At 37.0% G+C, this 21514-nt stretch overlaps 1 protein-coding gene across 8 annotated transcripts in view; it reads left to right on the top strand.

Moving 5' to 3' along the window:
* The window catches only part of RGS7 (regulator of G protein signaling 7), a 508190-nt gene that overhangs the window by 482017 nt on the left and 4659 nt on the right, over nt 1–21514 (top strand). For 5 of the 8 annotated variants that reach the window (XM_040451794.1, XM_040451789.1, XM_040451791.1 and 2 more), the window contains 4 exons: nt 1472–1658; nt 4705–4794; nt 6192–6245; nt 7008–7089. In XM_040451794.1, the coding sequence (XP_040307728.1) occupies nt 1472–1658; nt 4705–4794; nt 6192–6245; nt 7008–7082 (406 nt within the window). In that variant the 3' untranslated portion in view covers nt 7083–7089. The remainder of the gene's footprint in view (nt 1–1471; nt 1659–4704; nt 4795–6191; nt 6246–7007; nt 7090–21514) is intronic. The other 3 variants (XM_040451792.1, XM_040451793.1, XM_040451795.1) reach the window with 3 other exon arrangements.

The raw sequence follows: 21514 nt of genomic DNA, 5'->3' as shown, positions 1-21514 counted from the left end.
TCACGAAACCATGAGATCATGACCTGAGCTGAAACCCAGAGTCCGATGCTTAACCAACTGAGCCACCCAGGCACCCGCCATCTTCATCTTTTCAACATTATTTCTAGTCCTAACCAAAATGATATAACACAGAGCAAAATTTAAAGAAATGAAACCTATTAATACAATGTGACCCTTTATTATTAGACATTGCTATTTGCTCTTAGCCAAAACATGTTCTGGTGGGTTTTTTTCCTTACAGCATATATATTCTATACAGAAGCATATAAAATATATTTACATATTTAGAAGAAAGTCAGTATTTGTTTTGTTTGTTTGTTTTCCAGAGCTTCTGAATTGCTTTGATGCCTCTGCAAATTTAAACCTTTCAAACAGTGGCACGTGAAAGCTTGTTGCTTCTGTCATTCCATAACTCTCTGAATTAAACAGCCTAAAATTAGTTACTTGCCCTGATTTCTCCAGCTAGGGCCTTTTCTGATCTTGTGTCCAGGCCTTTTTTTTTTTTTTTTTTTAACGTTTATTTATTTTTGAGACAGAAAGAGGCAGAGCATGAACGGGGGAGGGTCAGAGAGAGAGGGAGACACAGAATCGGAAGCAGGCTCCAGGCTCTGGGCCATCATCAGCCCAGAGCCCGACGCGGGGCTCGAACCCACAGACTATGAGATCGTGACCTGAGCCGAAGTCGGACCCCTAACCGACTGAGCCACCCAGGCGCCCCTGTCCAGGCCTCTTTTAATTCCATTAAAGCTTCGCTGTGATTCCCTTGCCACGTAGAGCAGAAAATCCTCTCCATACTAACTCTCATTGCTCACATGGACAACAGATCCAAAGAATATAGTACAACGCACTGCTTTATCCCCCAAGCAGATGCTCTGTGTCATTCACTCTAATTCCCTACAACCTCCTCTTCCTCTCTAATAAATGGTTCTTTTTTTTTTTTAATTTTTTTTTAACGTTTATTTATTTTTGAGACAGAGAGAGACACAGCATGAACGGGGGAGGGGCAGAGAGAGAGGGAGACACAGAATCGGAAGCAAGCTCCAGGCTCTGAGCCATCAGCCCAGAGCCTGACGCGGGGCTCGAACTCGCGGACCGCGAGATCGTGACCTGAGCTGAAGTCGGACGCTTAACCGACTGAGCCACCTAGGCGCCCCTCTAATAAATGGTTCTTTAGTGGTGCTATTTTGCTGTAGTAAAAACTAAAGTTGTGAAGAATCAGGGCTCTGGGAGATCTGCTTTCAATAGCAAACACTTAAAAGAGATTGTTTTCAATGTTTCCTTTTGAAAACATTTATACTTTTGAATACAACTAATGAAAAAAAAATCAGTAAAGGCCATATATTGGAAGCCCTGAGGAAAAAAAAGGAGTTTATTGTTATGCATTATTGTGAATTGTGTGATCAGTCAATATTATAAGAAGTTGCAAATTATGAGGCATCACTGTAAATGCTTGGTGTCACATTTTCCATAGATTCTGGCTAGCAGTGGAAGACCTGAAGAAAAGGCCTATTAGAGAAGTCCCTTCCCGAGTTCAGGAAATATGGCAAGAATTTCTGGCTCCTGGAGCTCCCAGTGCCATTAACTTGGATTCTAAGAGCTATGATAAAACCACACAGAATGTGAAGGAACCTGGACGATACACATTCGAAGATGCTCAGGTTGGTATATGGGTGGGCCTCACAGTATGTCACAAATGTGTTCCTGGAAAATTGATGTTTGAGGTATTTCTGCTTTATTTTCATTGTAATTGGCAGCTAGACTTAATATTTTCAATTTAGGTAACTGTATGTAAAATAATTCCAATTGATTTGGAAGAAAAGCGAGACACATTAAAATGAACAGTTTCTGAAGCTTGGGAATGTTTTATAAATTTGAATGTTTTTATGTGAACATTTCTTAAAGGGGAATATTTGAAATATTTGAACACTTTTACTTCATTTTTCTACTTCATCTCCCAATATGCGAGAAAAACACTTATCTAATGATGACCTCAGCTCAGTAACAATAGTTGAAATCTTTAAGGTATCTTCCAATGTGGAGATTCTAAGATGCTGACATTCCTAAATTATTCATCATTATGAATAGTCAGAGCTAAGCTAGAGTAGGTTACAGTTATGTCACACTCAAGCCAGTTTTGTCTCTTATGATACAACGAAATAATAGAATTAGGCATATGAAATTTCCCAAGTTAAGTTTTTAATCTGTGAAAAGGAAAAAAGGAAATTAATATTAAGATATTAATATCCTAGGACAAATATTTAGATTTTTTTTCCTCAAACTGGGCACAGTTGCCTCCTTAGACACAGTCTGAATTTTTCCTTCTCTAAAAAAATATTGTGCTCAAGAAGAAAAGTAAACTTTTGGGTATTATTTTCCTAATGATATGCTGTAATTGGCTTTTTAAAAAAATTTTTTAATGTTTATTTATTTTTGAGAGAGAGAGAGAGAGAGAGAGACAGAGCATGAGCGGGGGAGGGGCAGTGTGAGGGAGACACAGAATCGGAAGCAGGCTACAGGCTCCGAGCTGTCAGCACAAAGCCTGACCCGGGGCTTGAAGTCATGAACTGTAAGATCATGACCTGAGTCGAAGTCAGACACTCAGCCAACTGAGCTACCCAGGCGCCCCTGTAAATTAAATTGGCTTTTATATTGGAACATGCGTACATCTTAATTTCTTAAACCTCTTCAAAAGAAGAATATTAGTTCTAGAAAGTATCTTGTTTTTCAAATAACAGTATTACTGAAATAAAATCTAGAAGATTTTAAAATCTAAAAGACCTTATTTTCACTCCCGGTGGAAAGTACATTTCTCCTGGCTTTGGTCTAAAGAAACGAGCCATCGTATAGAAAACTAACACAGGTTGAGATAGCTAAACAGACACCCATCTTTGCTTTCCCATGGCCTTCTATGTAGAAATAATTATAGACACATGCAAGAGAGCAGGATGAAAATTATAGTCCTGTTGCTTACTTCTCTGTGGATTTATCTTTCTTTCAGCTCAAGATAAAATTTCCAGCATTTTTCTAGAGCCAACAATATGTAAAATGTTTGAAATGATCTCCCTGGAGTCTTAAAAAGAACATTTCTTTGTTATCTGTGGCATTAAAAATATTCTTGCTTAGTAGGTCTTCAGTAAAATGAAAAGGCATAATTTTCTATAGAAAACATTACCACCTGACCCTGGGCTTCTTTTTCGGTTAAGCTCAGATATTTAACTCCAGTTGTTGATAGGTTTTTTAACCCCATCCTCAAAAATATAGTAATGAAAATTCCTGCCATTTTTTGAGAAAAGAAACAGTGTAATGATTAAGAAAGCAGACTCTAGAGCCAAATTGCCTGGGTTCTAGTCAAAGCTCTGGGACCTTCTTCATATTTAAAATGGGTATAATAATGGTTCCCATCCTCACTGAAGTTTTGTGAGGATTAAATTAACTAATACAGGCAATCACTAGAAGTGTGCCTGGTATATATGCAAGTATATCTGAGCACTTACTATGCATACCCCCCTACTTTGCTACATATATATCATTCCTTTAAGCCTCACAACAACCCTATTGTACAGAGTGGAAAACTAAGGCTCAGAGAGATGGGATAATTGACCTAAATTTACATGTTTGTAAGTGGCAGGTCTCGAGCAAGATAAGATCTGAAACCTTCAATGCTTGACTCCAAAACAAGACCTCTCTCCACTTTTCCAACAACAAATTCTGATAGGGTCTTGAATGTACCATACTTTTGGAGGTGAGCCTTGGGCTAGATATTGAATGAGAATAACTCCAAATCATAGCAGAGAGGATTTTCTGCTCTACGTGGCAATGGTGTGTTTGAGACTGGGGAAACTGAGTCATTTCCTAAAATATATTTTTTTCTGCAAACAAAAAGAGATTGGGACATCCAGGATACTCTCTATATCTAACTGATTTTTCACTAGACTAGAAAGAGGAAGGAGCATTTATGCTCCATTGAACTTCAATAGGCCAGAGCAGAATCTCCCTAGATGGGGCTAACAACTGAATGGGATGCATATATTTTTTTCCTTGACTTCTTTGTCTATCAATATTCATCATCATAATAGGACATTGTGGACTGATTATAGGTTTAAATTATTAAATATTTACCTAATCTGTCACTGAAGGAAGTTTTTTTTAATGCATACAAATTAGGAGATTTAGCAATTAAATATCACAAAATATTTCTTGGATTTGTGCTCTGGCCCAAAGTGGATGTGGATGACAATTTTTTAATATAATTAGTACCGGAGAGATGGTTCATCTGGACAGTCTGCATCCTCCAAGTAGATAGCTAGTGTGATTACTGAGTCTTGACTTCATATCATTCACTTTTGGCCTGGAGTAATTTTAAGAGATAGATTTATTTATATTCTCAAATGACCTATATAAATCAACAACTTGATTTGAAATAACTTCATGACCTTCCATTAACTGAATTCCATGTTTTTCAAGGACTGGGTATGATTTGCCTCCTCTGTAGCTCTCAACCCAGTTTAAATATTGATCATGAATAAAATTATAAATCTGAAGATTCATATGTTCTGTAAACACAAAGTATTCTCATCAACATTATCATTATTAATGTTAGCTGTTTCCAGATTTGTTTTGAACCATACCCTGTATTCTTGACACAGGATTTGATTTTTCCCTGAGAAATAATAAAGAAGCGCTTCAACCATTATTTCTTTTTAGGAGCACATTTACAAATTGATGAAAAGTGATTCATACCCACGTTTTATAAGATCCAGTGCCTATCAAGAGCTTCTACAGGCAAAGAAAAAGGTATTGGTTCTTTGTGACCTTTTTCGATCTGGTTCTCAGTTATAATTGTATGGAGTAGTTCCTTCTACTGAGGCCAGGGTATTGGACAAATGGTAAGTGGACACACTCCAAGACCTTCCCCAAACCTTTGTGTTTTATAAGGGCCATCTGAGATGTTTTTGTTTTTGTTTGTTGATTGCTTATTTCCTTTTTTTTTTTTTTTTTGTTAATTTCTGCAGATGTTCATGCTTTACAACGTTTTTTAGAACCTGTTTTCATGTTTCATGTTAGTCTCTTGTATGGCCAGTTTATGGATATAAAAATATAAAAAATTAAAATTAATGAAAAGGAAAGAATAACATCATTAGGTCAAAAACTTGAAGAGGGTTTTCTTTGTCCAGGAAGCTTGAGTGTAAGGTTTTGGCCACATACCCCATAACCAAATATAGACTTATTATTTTCAATGATAGTTGCCAAAATGTAGTTATGTTCGATTCAAAATATTTTAATTTGGCATTCATCCTGGATTACTTAGTATCCTGATGGTGAACTTTACACACCTAACAAGGTAGCCAAACACATTTTGGAAGAGCTGCAATAGACTTCATTATTCAATTAATGTTTATAATCAATGTAATCATTAAGGCAGGGTATGGAAAATCTGAATATAAAAATTGAACATCATTCATTATTTTTTAAGGTTAAAATAGTCCATAGCTTCCTGAAACTTTTGAGATGAAATTATAATTTTGTGTAATTCATGACTGTCATTTAGGCTAATAGGATTTTTTAAAGTCCATTGCCTTTGCCAATAAATACTCTGTACTTGCCCTGTTCAATACAGCAGCCACTAGCCACATGGGGTTGTTTAAATTTAAATTTAAATTAATTAAGAGTACATAAATTCTAGCCAGATTTCATGTACTCAGTGGCCTCAGCTTCTGAAATATTGGACAACATAGAATGACATTTCCATCCTTTCAGCAAATTCTATTGGACAGCAATGCTTGACAGAATTGACATAATCAACAGAAATCTAGTCCTAACAGAAAAGTATGAAGAAGTTCTGAAGATACTCCACTGATTTTCGAATATGTAGGCTTTGCAAATGTCCACGTAAAACCTTCATGAATCTACTTCATTTTAGTGTCATTTGATTTTTGCCTTGAAATCATACCATCTTGTTTGCACAGGAAGAGTTTTGGTGTTAAAAATAGAAGTTCTAATGAAAACAGAGCCTATGTCCTGTGTCTAGCGTCCTTCCTTGGCAGCTTTCCTACCTTCCCGGTCCCTGTGACTTAGAACATGGATTTGGCATCGCCTCCTTTCACCATCCTGTCTCTTTATGCTGTTTTCATTGCTTTCTTTTTATTTATGTTCCCTATTTCCCTTTGCCACACCCACCCCATTCATGTAAGTCGGAACACTCAATGGATCGCAGAACATCTTTTGAGAAATTTGCACAGAATGTGGTAAGTTTTCTTTTTTTTTTTTTTTTTTTTTTGAGGCATTACAGATCATTAACTCTAATTGGGAAATTTTCCCAATGTCTAGCCCCATCACTCACCTTTCATCCGTTGATGTAACAAAAGTATTGTCTTTATTCGAACTCAGAACTTCTGCTTCCTGCTTATCTTTCTGACCCAGCTCTTTCTAGAGTAAAGATGTCATCCGTAAGAAACCACTTGTGTCAAACTAAGGTTTGGAAAGAAGTATATATTATGGCATATAAAATGAAGAAAGTATCTCTTATGTATTTTTATTTTCATTCCGTGTATCCCTTTCTTTCTTAAAGATAGTGCATGCATTTCTACATGCTCTTTCTCTTAGCCCTTCCTAAGGCTTTTTTAAAAGCTAAAGAACAATGAGGCTTCTGTGCTTTCTACTTCTGCAGAGAGAAAATGGCCTAATGAGCAGTTTAAAGCCAAAGACTTGGTATGAATGGTGGTCGGTGACAAGATATGCCCACCAAAGACCCACCAGCATGCCTCTCTTATGCTTTATGTTTTGGGAAGGTGTTGAAAACTGTTGCATAAATCATCCAAGAAACCAGTAGTTTTCCTACCACTGTTTTCTTAGTATCTTGCCATGTGTTTTGGTGATATTTTGGTGATATATTTGTATGTGGGATTCCTTTTTTTTTTTTTTTTTTTTCTGTATCGTGCCAGTGCCTTTGCAACTTTCTGACGTTGTGTAAGCTCAAACTAAAGCCTTCAACACATTTATTTTTATAGGGCAGAAACATCCCTATTTTCCCATGCCATAAAAACTGTACACCAACACTGAGGGCCAGCACTAACCTGTTATGAAAAAGAGGTAGAAAAATCTTGGTTTATCCTCAAGTTTGTCTGCATTGTCTGTTGAGTTGTGTGGTTAGCTCCATGCTGCTGTGTGTGTGTGTGTGTTGTGGCTTTTGCTGTGATGGCCAGTTAAGTGGAGTTATGTGTGTTGAAATGTAAGCAAATTGGATTCAACAAAGATGCTGTTTTTGTTTTTAGTTTCCTTCAAATATCTTTGTGGTGGGGAATGTTAATCAGTTCTATTTATGAATTGCCAGTTGTGACTAGGAACAGAGTATTTGAAAGACTTGAAAAAGCTGTATATACTTTGAACAGTCAATGTGATTGCAAAAATTAAAGGGCTGGAAAATGAAGAACTCTAGGAATTAATCACTCAATAAACTTCAAAAAATGTTGGCTGGTTCTGTTGGAATCTCTGACCTTTAAAATAAAATTTTCCTAACCATGCCTCATAAGTCATCATGGGAAGATAAAGACAGTATTTTTAAAAAAGCCTCAAGATTTTGCTGGAGAAAGTAGCTGTAGGCTGTTGCACGGTGCTCTGTGCAATATTTAATAATCCTTCCAAATTCATCCTTTCCTAACATGATGCTGAAATAATATTGTTCTAAAGATTGGAATGGAATTTTCTTTGATGTGATTAAAAGCAATAACACAACATATGGAAGATGGAAAAGGGAAGCAAAATAGTTGTCTTTCCTCCAACACCATCCCCAATTCTGACCTACTTCTCCAACTTTTAAAATAGTCCCACGTTGTCACACACTGCAAACTTAAGAAAAGATCAATAGGAAGTAAGGGGAAGGCAAGCCTAATCATCTACGCCTTCAGTCAAAATTCATACAAGAAATGACAGTTATATTCCAGACATTGTGCTGTGTCTCAGGAGGGTGTATAAGGTAGATACCTTAATTGCTAAGGAATCGAATGGTATAAACAAGATGTTGTGATGCACAGGAGAAAGATAAACTTTTCTGCTTGGTGTTGGGGTGGGGAGGGAGCACCCACAGGTAATGCGAGAATTCCCAGAAGAAATCACATTTAAGTGGATTTCACTAGGACAAGAAGGACATCCATCCTTTGAAGGAGAAGGGGAGAAAAGGCTGGAATTACTGAAGAAAACGAGGTTGAGTCACATTCACACATATAGACACACAACACACTAATAAATTACAGACAATCTTCAGACACAATTGTTTGGGGTTATTTTTTCCATCCAGGAAAACAAAAAGTAATATTTTTCAGTGGATATTTTGTTTCAGTAGTACTCTAAAGAAATGGAATAAGGAAATTAGAAAGGCTCTCTGATTTCCTCAGTAGATTACAAACAATTGTATCTATTTTATTACTCATGAGAAGAAAGTTTCTATCCTGGCAATTATTTATATACAAAAATTAAAATTAATATATACTATACAATATTAAATCTTAGGATGATTAGTTTCTATTTGAAGTTCCCTTTAACTCTTTCTATCCTCATTTCTTTTTTTTCCCCTTGGTTCTGTGTTCCTCCATGTTTGTGATTACTTTTAGGGTCAGCAGGTGTGTTAGGAATCCAATGTACCTACATAATAAATTTAATAGGATATCTTTACAGGATCGATACAATAATTCTAACACAGGATGAAAAATGATTTTATTATTAATCAGGTAGACATAATGAAGGCAATACGGAGTTTAAATAAATATTTTAAAGGAGTCCTATGTGCAGATTAGTCTGGCAAATACAGGGAGGCTACAGGATAGACAGTATTCAAGGAAGAAACAGAAGAGGGAAAATATAGGTAAACAAGTACGTAGACTATGAAAGGGCCTGGGCAAAGTGAGATAGTAATGACTCCTCTTCTTGCCTTGTACCAGTCTCTGCACTAGGCACTTTATATTATATAATTTAATATAATCTAACCCTGCAAGTTAGGTATTATTATACTCATTATGTTACCCGTTTGATAAGTGAGAAAACTGAAGGGTCGGAGGAGGTACAAAATTTGCCCAGAATCACAGTTATTAGGACCTGGCACTGACCCCACATTTATTTTGTTCCCAAATCCTTTCTTTCTCCATTGATCGCCTTGCTCCTTCATATTCTTCCAACTGATAGAAGATCAGCCACCTGCCACTCCTCTAGAGTCTGAGTCCATTTCCAATTAGTGTCTGTTTGTAGAAGTTTATTTGCATGTTCTAACACAGTTACTCATAACCTGGCTTATAAAAATGGCATCACTGTTTTGTTTCACACAAGAATCAAAAATGTTTTGCTCGACAGTTCTTCCCAATACCGTTAAAACTTCTGTTGGTTGCTGAGACTAATAAACTCTTGCCAGCACCTTACAGAATAAACAGTTAACAGTTGCACAGCATTTTACAATGTTCCAAAGACACTCATTCTTTCTTGCTTGTTTTGCTGTCACTGTTGTTGACATATATGACAATCTGAGGAGGTGGTCGGGCAGGTGTCACCACCCTTTCATAGATGGGCAAATTAAGGAATAGCGAGGATAGATCACTTCACCAGTATCAATCAGTTGTTGAGAATTCAAGCCAAGACTGGAAGCAAAGTTTCCTGACTTTGAATTCACTCCTCTATAGATTACTTGTTTTCTTTTCATTTTGCCCAACACGGGAGGGTTAAGCATTAAATTTGTGTAATACCTTCACCTTGCCCTTGCTGTCTCAAGGCATCTCATTTCCTGTGATTTCCTTTTTTATTACTTTGTTTTCCTTGCCATCAGATAAGACCTTAAGGGTAAGGTCTTTCAAGGTTTGCTATGTTCTGTCATGCCTTTAAATGTTATTCTTACTACGTAGGCGTCATTCCCTTTGACAAAGTTCATGTGTTTCCCTCCTCCATCACCATCGCCAAATCTGACACCATTTCTCCAACCACTGAAGTCTCATGGCATCTGTCTGCCACACAAATCACAAGGAGAATGGATAGGAAATAAGGGGGGAGGGGTGGGAAACTGGGTAAGAGGATTGATCGTCCACACCTCCAACCAAAACTCACATATCAAGTTCTGACTGTACTGCTTACCTCCTCTCCTTAGTTTGTGTGAAGGGGAAATTAAATCAGCCTGGCTCTGGGCTATAAAAGGAGAAATGAGAAATAGAGAATGTTCATGTTGAGCTCCCAGGAACTTGCCTCATCTAACCTCTTTTGGGGAGAAAGTTTACTCTATCTCAATGAAGCCCAGTATCTGCAGAGCCTTTAAAAGAATTGGCAGAAAGGGAGCCTGAGTGGCTTAGTTGGTTAAGTGTCCAACTTCAGCTCAGGTCATGATCTCGTGGTTTGTGAGTTCGAGCCCCGCATCAGGCTCTGTGCTGACAGCTCAGAGCCTGGAGCCTGCTTCAGATTCTGTGTTTCCCTCCCTCTCTCTCTGCTCCTCTCTCTCTCTCTCTCTCTCTCTCTCAAAGCTAATAAATAAAAATTAAGAAAAATTAAAAAAAAGAATTGACAGGATATCATGACCTTCTTGGCTGTCCCAACCCTGTGGCCCCAGTACTTATGCTAGTGCATTAGGCTTGGAAGGCATGCTCTGGAGATGGTCATAAATTACCAGAAGTTGTGAAAACTCTGTGAGAGAATTTTAACAAAAGCATTGAGTTGACTCTGAAATCAGTTAATCTTTTGGGATCAAATCTTTATGTAACACTATAATTGATTGGTATGCATACTAATAAGAACAAATGTAAATAAAATCCTGTAATTTCCTTGGAGTGTTAATAAGCGAGAAAGATAGAATACTTAGTTCTTTTAGAATGTCCTTTTTGTTTACATCTAATTAAATTTTTTACCTGAGCTCATTATGGAGATGCTGGGTAACACGCCTCATGTAAATTTAATATAAGCAACAAAATGAGGTTAAAAGAGCCCAGACCTGAAAGCTTGACGTGTTAATATTTACATTTGAAACCTAATCCATGTTTTCGTGCCATGTGAATTTTTAGAAACTGCTGAACCCCTGCTTCTTTATCTATAATCTCTCTAGCCAGGAATAGCTTTAGTTAGCACTTTGCACAAACATATATAAATGAATATAAGTATTCTTTATATAAATACATAAATAAATGGGGTTCTACATTAAATATGCTTTTGAAACATGCTTTGTTTGCTTAAAATGCATCACAAATATCTTCCAGGTCTTTTCATATTCTTCTACATAATTTTACTTATTGTCTACACAAATTTCCTCTGAATAGATATACTTGAAATTTATTTTCCAATCTTCTATTGATGGATATCTACATTGCTCCTTCTTTCTTTCTTCATATTGTAGATCAAAGTATGATAAATATCTGTCAAGTAAAATATTGGTTTTTTTTTTCTTATGGTCATAAAAATTTTAATTGCTTGGTTAACGGGATGCAAAGTTATAAAAGATGTTTACTTATTTATTTTTCCTCCTCTCTTATCTTTATATTTTCCCTAACACGAGAGCACACACTAGATGAGAAAATAACTGGTTGAAGAAGGCAGGAATCATACTTTGTATTCTTAATTTCAAAACTACTGTGTTACACATTAATAAAAAGTTGGTTACCATTTGGTCCTCAGTCTATGAAGAATTGTAGTCACATTCTGGAAGTCTTTCACTGTTGTTTTTTTTTTTTTTAAGACACTGTCAAAGGCTCTATGGATTGTTTCTAGTCATGGTTAAATGATTTTTAATTTGGTTTTTCATCAAATGTGAAATCCAGCATAAAATCTCCACAGACCCTAATAACCACCAAGATTATACATTGAGACCATTCAGTCAATTCAGTATAATCCTATGAATAATACAGATTCCGGGCTTGGGAAACACAGCCCCAGACTAGCTGTGGGGCAATGCCCGGAGTAGGGCAATGCAGTGTGAAATCTATTCATGTGGACCTCCCAACTGCCCACTGGACTGGACATTGGTTCCATTTAGGATTAAGCCCTGGCACTTCTGGTCGAGTGCTCTAGACTTTCCTTTGGGCTTACAGGTACCTTAAGTGCAGATAAGCTTTGTTAGAAAGGATCCTGTATAAACTTGTCACTTGTTCAGATTTGTTCACTATGAGTAATTCCAATAGAGAAAAATGACCTGGTAATCTAAGATCCACCCATACACTACATTTTTTATCATTGTTTTTATATACTGTTTTACTAGTTCTGGATTATGCATTCACTCGGTATACACTAAGTTTTGACTATCCTGTAGCCTGTCTTTGCTTTCATTTCCCTTGATACCAATTTCTACCACAATACCTTAGAGTATTCAGAATGGTCCTTCTCCAGAATGTGCTTTTACTAATGAAGTTGCATTACAGCAAAGGCTTCAAGGACTTAGTGAGACCTTTGATTTACATAAGCATCCCTCATAATGAAGCAGATTCTGCTTCAGATAAACATCCATCACGAATATACCATAGATTAGGGAAGGTTTTTATTTATCTTATATCTGTACACCTGTGAATGCATACTAATGCATACGAATCTGAAGGAGAACTTTGTGCATATTCTTTTCTGGTTGAGATTCTTTGCTTGAGATTACAGGTATATTCATAGAGATCTCTATGTTAGAAAATTCCTAGAGCATCTTAGGTAAATATAATTTATAAACTGGTTGTTGGGGTTTCCCACCATAGATATTACCAGTAAATACCTAAAATCTAGGATTTTAGATAAAAGGATGAAACATTTTCTCCACTTTCTTCTTTTCTGGACCTGAAACTATCTCATTTATCATTTTGTTGTTGGCATATATGGCTATCTATCTTGTTTTACTGAAACTGTGGTGATAACTTGCCTAAGAAAGCAATTTCAGGTTCCCTGCAGCATGTGGTAAATTGATTGGTGTGAAATGTAGCCGATTTCATTTGGACAGCATATCTTTATGTTCCCCTAGTAACATCATTAGTTCTTAAATTGCCACTCAAGTTTTATAAGCTGTGGAGTGTACGGTGGTTTTGGTCAGGGAGCATCTAATGCAACCCTGGGGGTTCCTAAGGAATGTTTTTTTTAATATGTATTTTTAATGTTTATCTTTGAGAGGGAGAGAGAGAGCATAAACATGGGAGGGGCATAGAAAGAGGGAGACACAGAACCTGAAGCAGGCTCCAGGCTCTGAGCTGTCAACACAGAGCCCAATGAAGGGCTTGAACTCACAAACCATGAGATCGTGACCTAAGCTGAAGTTGGATGGTTAACAGACTAAGCTACCCAGGTGCCCCCTAAGGAATGGTTTGAGGCTGCTGAGTAGACAGTCCCCAGTGGGAAACTTCCCCATTCCTAGTACATATCCCAGAGGCAGAAGTTTAATAGCATTTCCCAAGGTACTGTTCTAATATACGGGAAGCCTTGGGTTAACACCAGTAGTTACAAGGTCCCAGTTTCCTGTGTAATTGGAAACCACCCTGGGGGCTCTGCATAACAAGTTTATAACCCAATAGTACTCATGTATCCAAGCACTATTGGATTCTTTTATCCAACAGCAACAGCAACAAAAACAGTAATTGACCACCTACTGTGGGTCAGACACTTTGCTCCCTATCTTAGAGTGCATAGATAATAAGAAATAGCTACTACTGTTAGGAAGCTTACAGTTTATAGCAACAGATATTAACAGAAGTAACTACTTTTGGGATGCCACTAATGTGTACCTAAGGTGGTTCATTCTTCTCAGGAAAGTTAACTGTTCAATGAACAGAACGAAATTCCTACTAGCTTCCCACTGGCTTACTTCATATAAATCATGCTTAAAGCAGCACAGAGTAGGCAGGGAGAAGAGTTAAGTAAGGCCTAAGCAAGAGACCTGCCTACTGGATAGTTGGGGGAGCTGGCCCTGAAGGAGAGAGAACAAAAGTAGAACTGGAAAAAGTGTCTGAACACTTGATACACGCAGCTGTGTCCCAGGCAGGGACTGCCATGAAGTCTCCAGTTAGAGGAGCATAGTACAAAAGAAGGTCATCAAGGAGACACCTTGTATTCTGGTTCCACACACTAAGCCATCTTCATCTCTGCTGAAGTTGTGGGTGGAGGGCAAGTTAGGAGAACCTAGAGACAGGAGGACACGTTTGCAGGATTAGCAGCTACTATATTAATCCACACCTGAAGATAACAAGAACTTGGCCAGTAAAATAGAAAAAGTATAGGTGGGAGTGTAGGACTTTTAACACCAGTAAGTTTCCATATAGGCTAAAACATTTTTGAACCAAGTTTGTTGGAAGAGTTGATAGAAAAATAAACTTCAAACTATCAGCTAGGAATTGCAAAAGTTACGTAAGAAGTAATTTTACATTATCATTCAGCAGATTTTATTTGAAGATATGTAAAATTGAAAATTACTCAACTATATCTGAATCTTACATCAAGTCGCAGAATTTAGCTGACTAAAGCAAGAGAATATGGAATGTTCCAGTGTGCTTATGTACTCAGCCTTACAATGTTTGGCAAAGTAGTTGCAGATAATCAACTGAATCTCTGTGTCAGTCTCAATTACCTCATTGAGTTAAATAGAATTTAAGAGAATTACATAGAGTTAAATACAAGTTCATCAATGGTCTAAAGGCAGCATGTTTACATATTCTTTTCAGAAATTTGTTTTATGTAGCTAGGAAAATAAAAATGGAGCTTAACTTGATAAAGATTGGTTTTGTTATGATGTCTAAATTTAATTTCCGCTAAAAGTAGATTCATATGTTAATTATTTCTAGATATGAGGTCTTACTAGGCAACCCTATATCATCACCAAGCCATCTATTTCCCATTTTTTCTTACCCATTCTAAAGCCACATGTACCATTGCTATGTGCTCATCAGCACCATTTTTATACGGATGACCAGCCATGCTGGTCAAAAAAAAAAAAAAAATTTTTACTTTTCTATAACTTTTGCTAGGACTTAAAGGCAATACAACTAAAATAGGCAATTTAAAATTAAAAAATAGGGGCGCCTGGGTGGCGCAGTCGGTTAAGCGTCCGACTTCAGCCAGGTCACGATCTTGCGGTCCGTGAGTTCGAGCCCCACGTCGGGCTCTGGGCTGATGGCTCGGAGCCTGGAGCCTGTTTCCGATTCTGTGTCTCCCTCTCTCTCTGCCCCTCCCCCGTTCATGCTCTGTCTCTCTCTGTCCCAAAAATAAATAAAAAACATTGAAAAAAAATAAATAAATAAAATTAAAAAATAGACATCTTTATATAAATTGCATACGTTTATTGACCTAGATATGTTATGTTCAATCCTACAGTCACTGTTACATTTTCTTAGGCACCTCCAGATACCCTCCAGCAAGCCCAGACTGGGCAAAATCCCATATTTCCTGCATTATGCGTCACATTTTGATGGCTGTGGTTTTTTTTTCGTTGTTTTTAAGTGGCTAGGGTCTACGAGTAATAAGAGCAAACATTGGACAACTCCAAATACAATGCTTATACCTATAATTTCAACCAGAAAAGACCATTATTAAGATAGACTTGTGGTATTGAAAATTTAAAACACCATTTCTAAACTCTACTGACTATTGTTTCTGGAAAAGAAAATTTCTTTTTAAATTTTTTTTTTAACGTTTATTTATTTTTTGGGGACAGAGAGAGACAGAGCAAGAAGGGGGAGGGGCAGAGAGAGAGGGAGACACAGAATCGGAAACAGGCTCCAGGCTCTGAGCCATCAGCCCAGAGCCCGACACGGGGCTCGAACTCACGGACCGCGAGATCGTGACCTGGCTGAAGTCGGACGCTTAACCGACTACGCCACCCAGGCGCCCCGGGAAAAGAAAATTTCTGCTATTATTTTTATTTTATTTTTTTTTGGTTTATGAAGTCATTTTGATTTACTTGCTTTGATATTAAAGATTTTTTTCCCTTCTATTTCATCAGGAACAGAAAAATTACCCAGTAGACATGGCTGAATCACAAAGGGGGATAACAAACACCTATTATCAAGGGTATTCACTTGAAACATGCTTATTGATATCTAAGAGGAACATATTTCTAATAAAACTAGTAAAAGATATTGGGAAGTCTTTATCTTTTCTAATTATAAAAGTTAAGTCCTCAAGGTACTTTGAGGAGATACTGAGAAAGATGAATTTTTTAAGCCTCCGAATTGAAAAGGAATTTAGAGGCTTCAATTTCCCCAGGTTCAGTGTCCAGCACATTGCATCAATCTCTTCTGTGGATGCAGTCACAAGTAGGCATCTAGCATTCCCTGGCTCGTAAGTTCCAGAGATGTGGTACTCTTGGATGGCACAGGAAGTCCATGCCCCATATTAGAAATTCATTTCTTATTTTCAGCATAATCTACTTTTCTGTAGCTTCCATTGTAATATCCCTAGTTCTGTCTCTGGAACTGGACAGAAGAAAATAAACATTTATCTAGATCTTGACAGCTGTCAAATTTCTTGAAGGCGTGATTACATAAACTCCTTTCAAATGTTCTTTTTATTTTCTTTAGCTAAAATCTCAAATTTACTGTTTTTCTGTGCAGTTCAACTACCCATATCCCATAATCTCAAAATCACTGGGGCTTGGAAAATGCAGATTTCATTACCTCCTACAAGATAAACTGAGTCAGAGGCCTTCTCTCTCTCCTTTTGCCCCTCCGCCCCCCCCATTTACATTTTGTTACAAACATGTCAGAACAATAACGTTTAAGAACTCTTATCTAGGTAGAAGCGTTCCTACCTGACCTCTTCTTACCAGAGATCCATGGTTCTCATATTTGGCTGCAGCAGAAACACCTGATGAGACAGATTGCCTCTCATAAGGTCTGATTAGCAGTTTTCTGCTGAGATCCAAGAATTTTCATCTTTAATTAAGTCTTAAGTGATACTGCTCCTATTGGCTTTGAGACCACGCTCTGAAAACCACTGCTCTAGACTAATGGACGCTCTCTCCCAACTGGTGGATGCCAAGGGCACACCAAACGTCACAGCTAAGAGGCAACCCTCCAGTTGTGCCCACAGAGTTCGGCAACTACCAGTCGAATTATGTGGTTAACAGTCAATTATGTTTGTTGCCATGTTCATTTTATCGTAGCTGAATTGATACTAATTACATAACTAAATATATCAGCTTCTGAAATTTGAGTCTGAAAAGATGTTTCTATGAAAACTAAGCTGGATACTTAATGGGACTCAATATTAAAGATGCCTTAAATTGCTATTAAATTAAATCTGAGTAAGACTTGCATCATAAAAATGTATTTCTAATGTTTTCTCATGTAATATTCTCATGTTCTTTCATCATCTTGTTTGCTTACCTCAACCATTTGCTCCAGTCAGCAGTCCTCCAAAATGGTAACTGAATACAGTACTAGAGACGTAACCTAACCAGCACAGATTGGGGATACTGTCTTCCCAATAGGAAAAAAAAATAGAGGGTCACCTGAGTGGCTTAGTCAGTTAAACGTCTGACTCTTGATTTCAGCTTAGGTCATGGTCTCACGGTTGGTGAGATCAAGCCCCACACTGGACTCCATGCTGACAGCACAGAACCTGATTGGGAGTCTCTCCTCTCTCTCCCTCTCTCTCTCTCTCTTTCTGTCTCTCCCTGTGCCCCTCCCCCATGCACACATGTGCATGCATGCTCTCTCTGACTCTCAAAATAAGTAAACTTTAAAATAAAAACAGAAAAGAAAAAGAAAGAAGAAAGAAGAAAAACGTGTCACGTAACTTACAAACCAGCCTGAAAACTGCACCGGCTTCCCTCCCCTCCCCCTGGTTCCCAATCACCAGAGCCATGTCAAAATGTAGAGTCATTTGGGGCTTAAACTTAAAAAAAAAATTTCTCATCAGTTCAGAGTACGTCTCCTCAATCTTGCTAGGTTTTTGGTGAGTGGTTTATTTTAATCTAAATTTGGCTTTGTATCCTTCTTTTCATTAAACTTTATCTTGTACGTTATAGCTTTATATAAGTTTCTAAAGTATCTCTTAGTTACCCAGCCTTTTAACCAAGATTACCAAGTTTGCGTATGCATAGATTTTATCAGAACGACATCAGTTTAATGGTGAAAATAACTGTTTAAAAGACCACAGAGAACAGAGAGGCAGACAGAGTTCCGCTACTCCAATAATTAGCACACCTTGGAGATAGTGTTTTGTTTAATTACAAACTTCATTGACCCTTCTGTATCTTGGCCACAGAGATACCACAAAAGACTGCTACATGACTTACTCCACAAACCTTTGTTAAAGCAACCAACCTCCTATCCTCAAGTCTGCTAAACCCTTTTTATTTATTATTATTATTTTTTAATGTTTATTTATTTATTTATTTTTAAATATATGAAATCTATTGTCAAATTGGTTTCCATACAATGTTTATTTATTTTTGAGAGACAGTGAGAGAGAGAGAGAGAGAGAGAGAGAGAGAGAGAGAGCACACACACAAGCGGGGGAGGGGCTGAGAGAGAAAAAGTCACAGAATCTGAAGCAGGATCCAGGCTGTCAGCACAGAGCCCAATGCAGGGCTTGAACCATGAATCATGAGATCATGAACCGAACCGAAGTTAGACACTCAACTGACTGAGTCACCCGGGTGCCCTGCTAAACCCTTTTTAAAAATGAGTAAGTGAACATGTACATGACAAAGACCTAGCAGAGTTTACACAGGAGTTCTTTGCAAACAAATATTTACAACAGCAATATACCATTCAAAAAAGGAACAAAGGACCTGAACAGTTTTAAAAGAATACAAATAGTCAATAAATATGACAAAACAGAAAGAAAATCTATCTTCATTAATAGTCAAGTAAAATTTTAAAAACAACAAAATAACCTTTTCCTCCAAATAGGTTATTTTTTTAAATGATAATATCTAGTGGGGTGCCTGGGTGGCTCAGTCAGTTAAGGGACCAACTTCTGCTCAGGTGATGATCTCATGGTCCTTGAGTTGAAGCCCCACGTCAGGCTCTGTGCTGACAACTCAGAGCCTGGAGCCTGCTTCGGATTCTGTGTTTCCCTCTCTTCACCCCTCCCCTGATCATGCTCTGTCTCTCTCTCCTTCAAAAATAAATAAACATAATTTTTTTAAATTCTAAAATGATAATATCTAGTGTTAGAAAGGGAGTAAGTAAATCAGTGTTTTCATACGCAGTTAATAGGAATACAAATTGCTAAACTTTTTTTGAACAGAATTTTACAGAATATGTCAAAAGTTTCAAAATTCTTTCACTTTCAATCAGTAATTCAACTTCTAATGATTTAATTCTGAGAAAACCCAGATGTTCACACATATACAAGAATATTCATTGTACCATATAACTGCCAATCAAAAACACAACCTTAATGTACAACAATTGTGAATTTCTTACATACATTAAGGTATATCTACCTAATGGAATATTATACAACTATTGAAAATTATATTTCAGAACAGTGGCTTTCATCTTTTTTGTATTGTCACCCACATTTGACATGATAATTAATATGTGTTTGTGTGTGTGTATATTGTATTACTGTATAATCTGCTTGTGTGTGTTTATATGTGTGTAGAACTAAAATAATATTTCAGAAACAGTACATCCCCTTATGATGTGTGATGCACTTTGATACATGCTGCTATTAAATTTTTTTCTTAATGTTGGTAGCATCTGTCTAAATTGATTTCCTTTTTCACTAATGCAATGAATTTGAAATTATTTTACAAAAAAAACATATGTAACATGAATAATATGTATGTTACTCATAATAAGCCAATGCTATGCACAAAATGGCTTGTAAATTTGTTTTTTGTAAAAACATAAAATTAAAAAAATTCATACAACATAGAAGGATATATTAGTATGTAAATAACTGTATTTAAGTAATGTTTATTTCCTATTTATATTTTTTTATGTTTCCCTCATTTTTCTAATGGATATATACCACTTTTATTTTAGGAAAATATTTTAAACTAAGGAAATGAAAGTATTTGGTGTTACTTGTTCTTTCACAATATGCACAGGAAGCTAGTAATCTACACTTAAATGTAAATGTGTTCGCAAACCCTCTCTTTTTAGTCTAATGATAGAATTTTTTCTAGTGCTCAACATCACATATACCATCCCCCAAACTAGCTACCAAATCCTTCTTTTCCTTCCTTCCTTCTTTTCTTCCTTCCTCTCAACAATTTGATTACATTTTTAACTTTTTTATTTATTTTTTTAAGTTCTTTTTTTTTTATTTATAGTTAAATTTTTAACTTTCTAGGAACTGACACTCCCCATAGTTTTGCTAAAATTATTCACATGTTCAGTAAACTCACCTGCAAGTTTACCCAGGAGAATTGGTTTCATTTTAAGCAGGGAAGAGCTTTCCAAACACGTAGTCTAGCTTCAATTCCTTCTTAATACCTTTCCAATTAATTTCCTTGATAGGAGCACCCAGGGCAAAATAAGAATTAAAAAGACCCAGATTCTGTCATTTAATTAGTCAATATTTAGGGTATGACTAGAATGTTTCCCATTTTTCACTCTACTGTGCCTCTCCTCCCCCAAGTCAAAATGTACTTAGCCCAAGACATTTGAATCTCATTTTCCTGGTTTCAGAAAGTTTAGTCTTAAAATATGACTTCAGCCAAGGATCTCAACTCATGCAAAGGATCAAGTATGTATTTGAGGACTTCTATAATGTTAATGTTGTTTAACAGCTATTGATTTTTTTCGCCAAACCAATCGACTTAATGAATTATACAAAACGGCTTGTAAATACACTAGCTCTGATTCTATGGGCAGGAAAGCCAAGAGAGGGAATCAGCAGAGCAGTTTAGGGGGCCAGTTAGAAGACTCTAGTAAAGACATTGATAAGGTTGTCTTTGAAGAGTGGATAGGATCTGGACAGGTAGATGCATGCATAGTGGCCCAAGCTGATAGAGATAAAATGAACCATATTATGGAGTGATGATAGGCAGTTTGAAAGGCCAGGGTAGCAATGTTATGAACTATTTGGGAATTCAGGCAAAGACATTTGTACTTCTAAGTGAAACCAGGGCATTTTTCGACATGAGAGTAAAAAACCAAACAGCATCCTTGAGTTCAGTGCCTCTAATTGCACACCCCGTCTCTGGCCCAGCAGTATCACATCGTCACCAAGCAGTCAGCTCCTGGAGAGCTGTGTCTCTGTGAGACAACTGGGTCACATACACCAACAGGCACTCAATGGCAAGACTTGCATTTTCTTGTTCTCAATCCCTCAATATGACCTCTGGAGCCTACAAGACATTCTAGAATGTACTCCAGGGTCTAGAGCAACACTTAGGAGACAGTAGGATGCAATGACAGGAAACATACAAGTTGGAATGGTAAGGGAATGCGTGAGTTAAGAGGTTAACTATTTTTTTAATCCAAAAGATGCTAATAATCCCCTACTTTTCTCTTTAAGCTCTTTCATGGCTGTCTTCTAAACATCTATCCCTTCATTTCTCCTTGGTCTGTTGAGTGTCCTATCAACTGAGAAAGACTGCTGTGTGTTTTTACAACAGTAATAAAACAAGTGGCTTAGT

This window comes from Herpailurus yagouaroundi, unplaced genomic scaffold, assembly GCF_014898765.1.
Source record: "Herpailurus yagouaroundi ecotype Mexico unplaced genomic scaffold, PumYag 205, whole genome shotgun sequence".
Taxonomy (NCBI): domain Eukaryota; kingdom Metazoa; phylum Chordata; class Mammalia; order Carnivora; family Felidae; genus Herpailurus; species Herpailurus yagouaroundi.
Note: the sequence above shows the minus strand (reverse complement) of the source record. Positions and strands in the feature narration are given on the sequence as shown.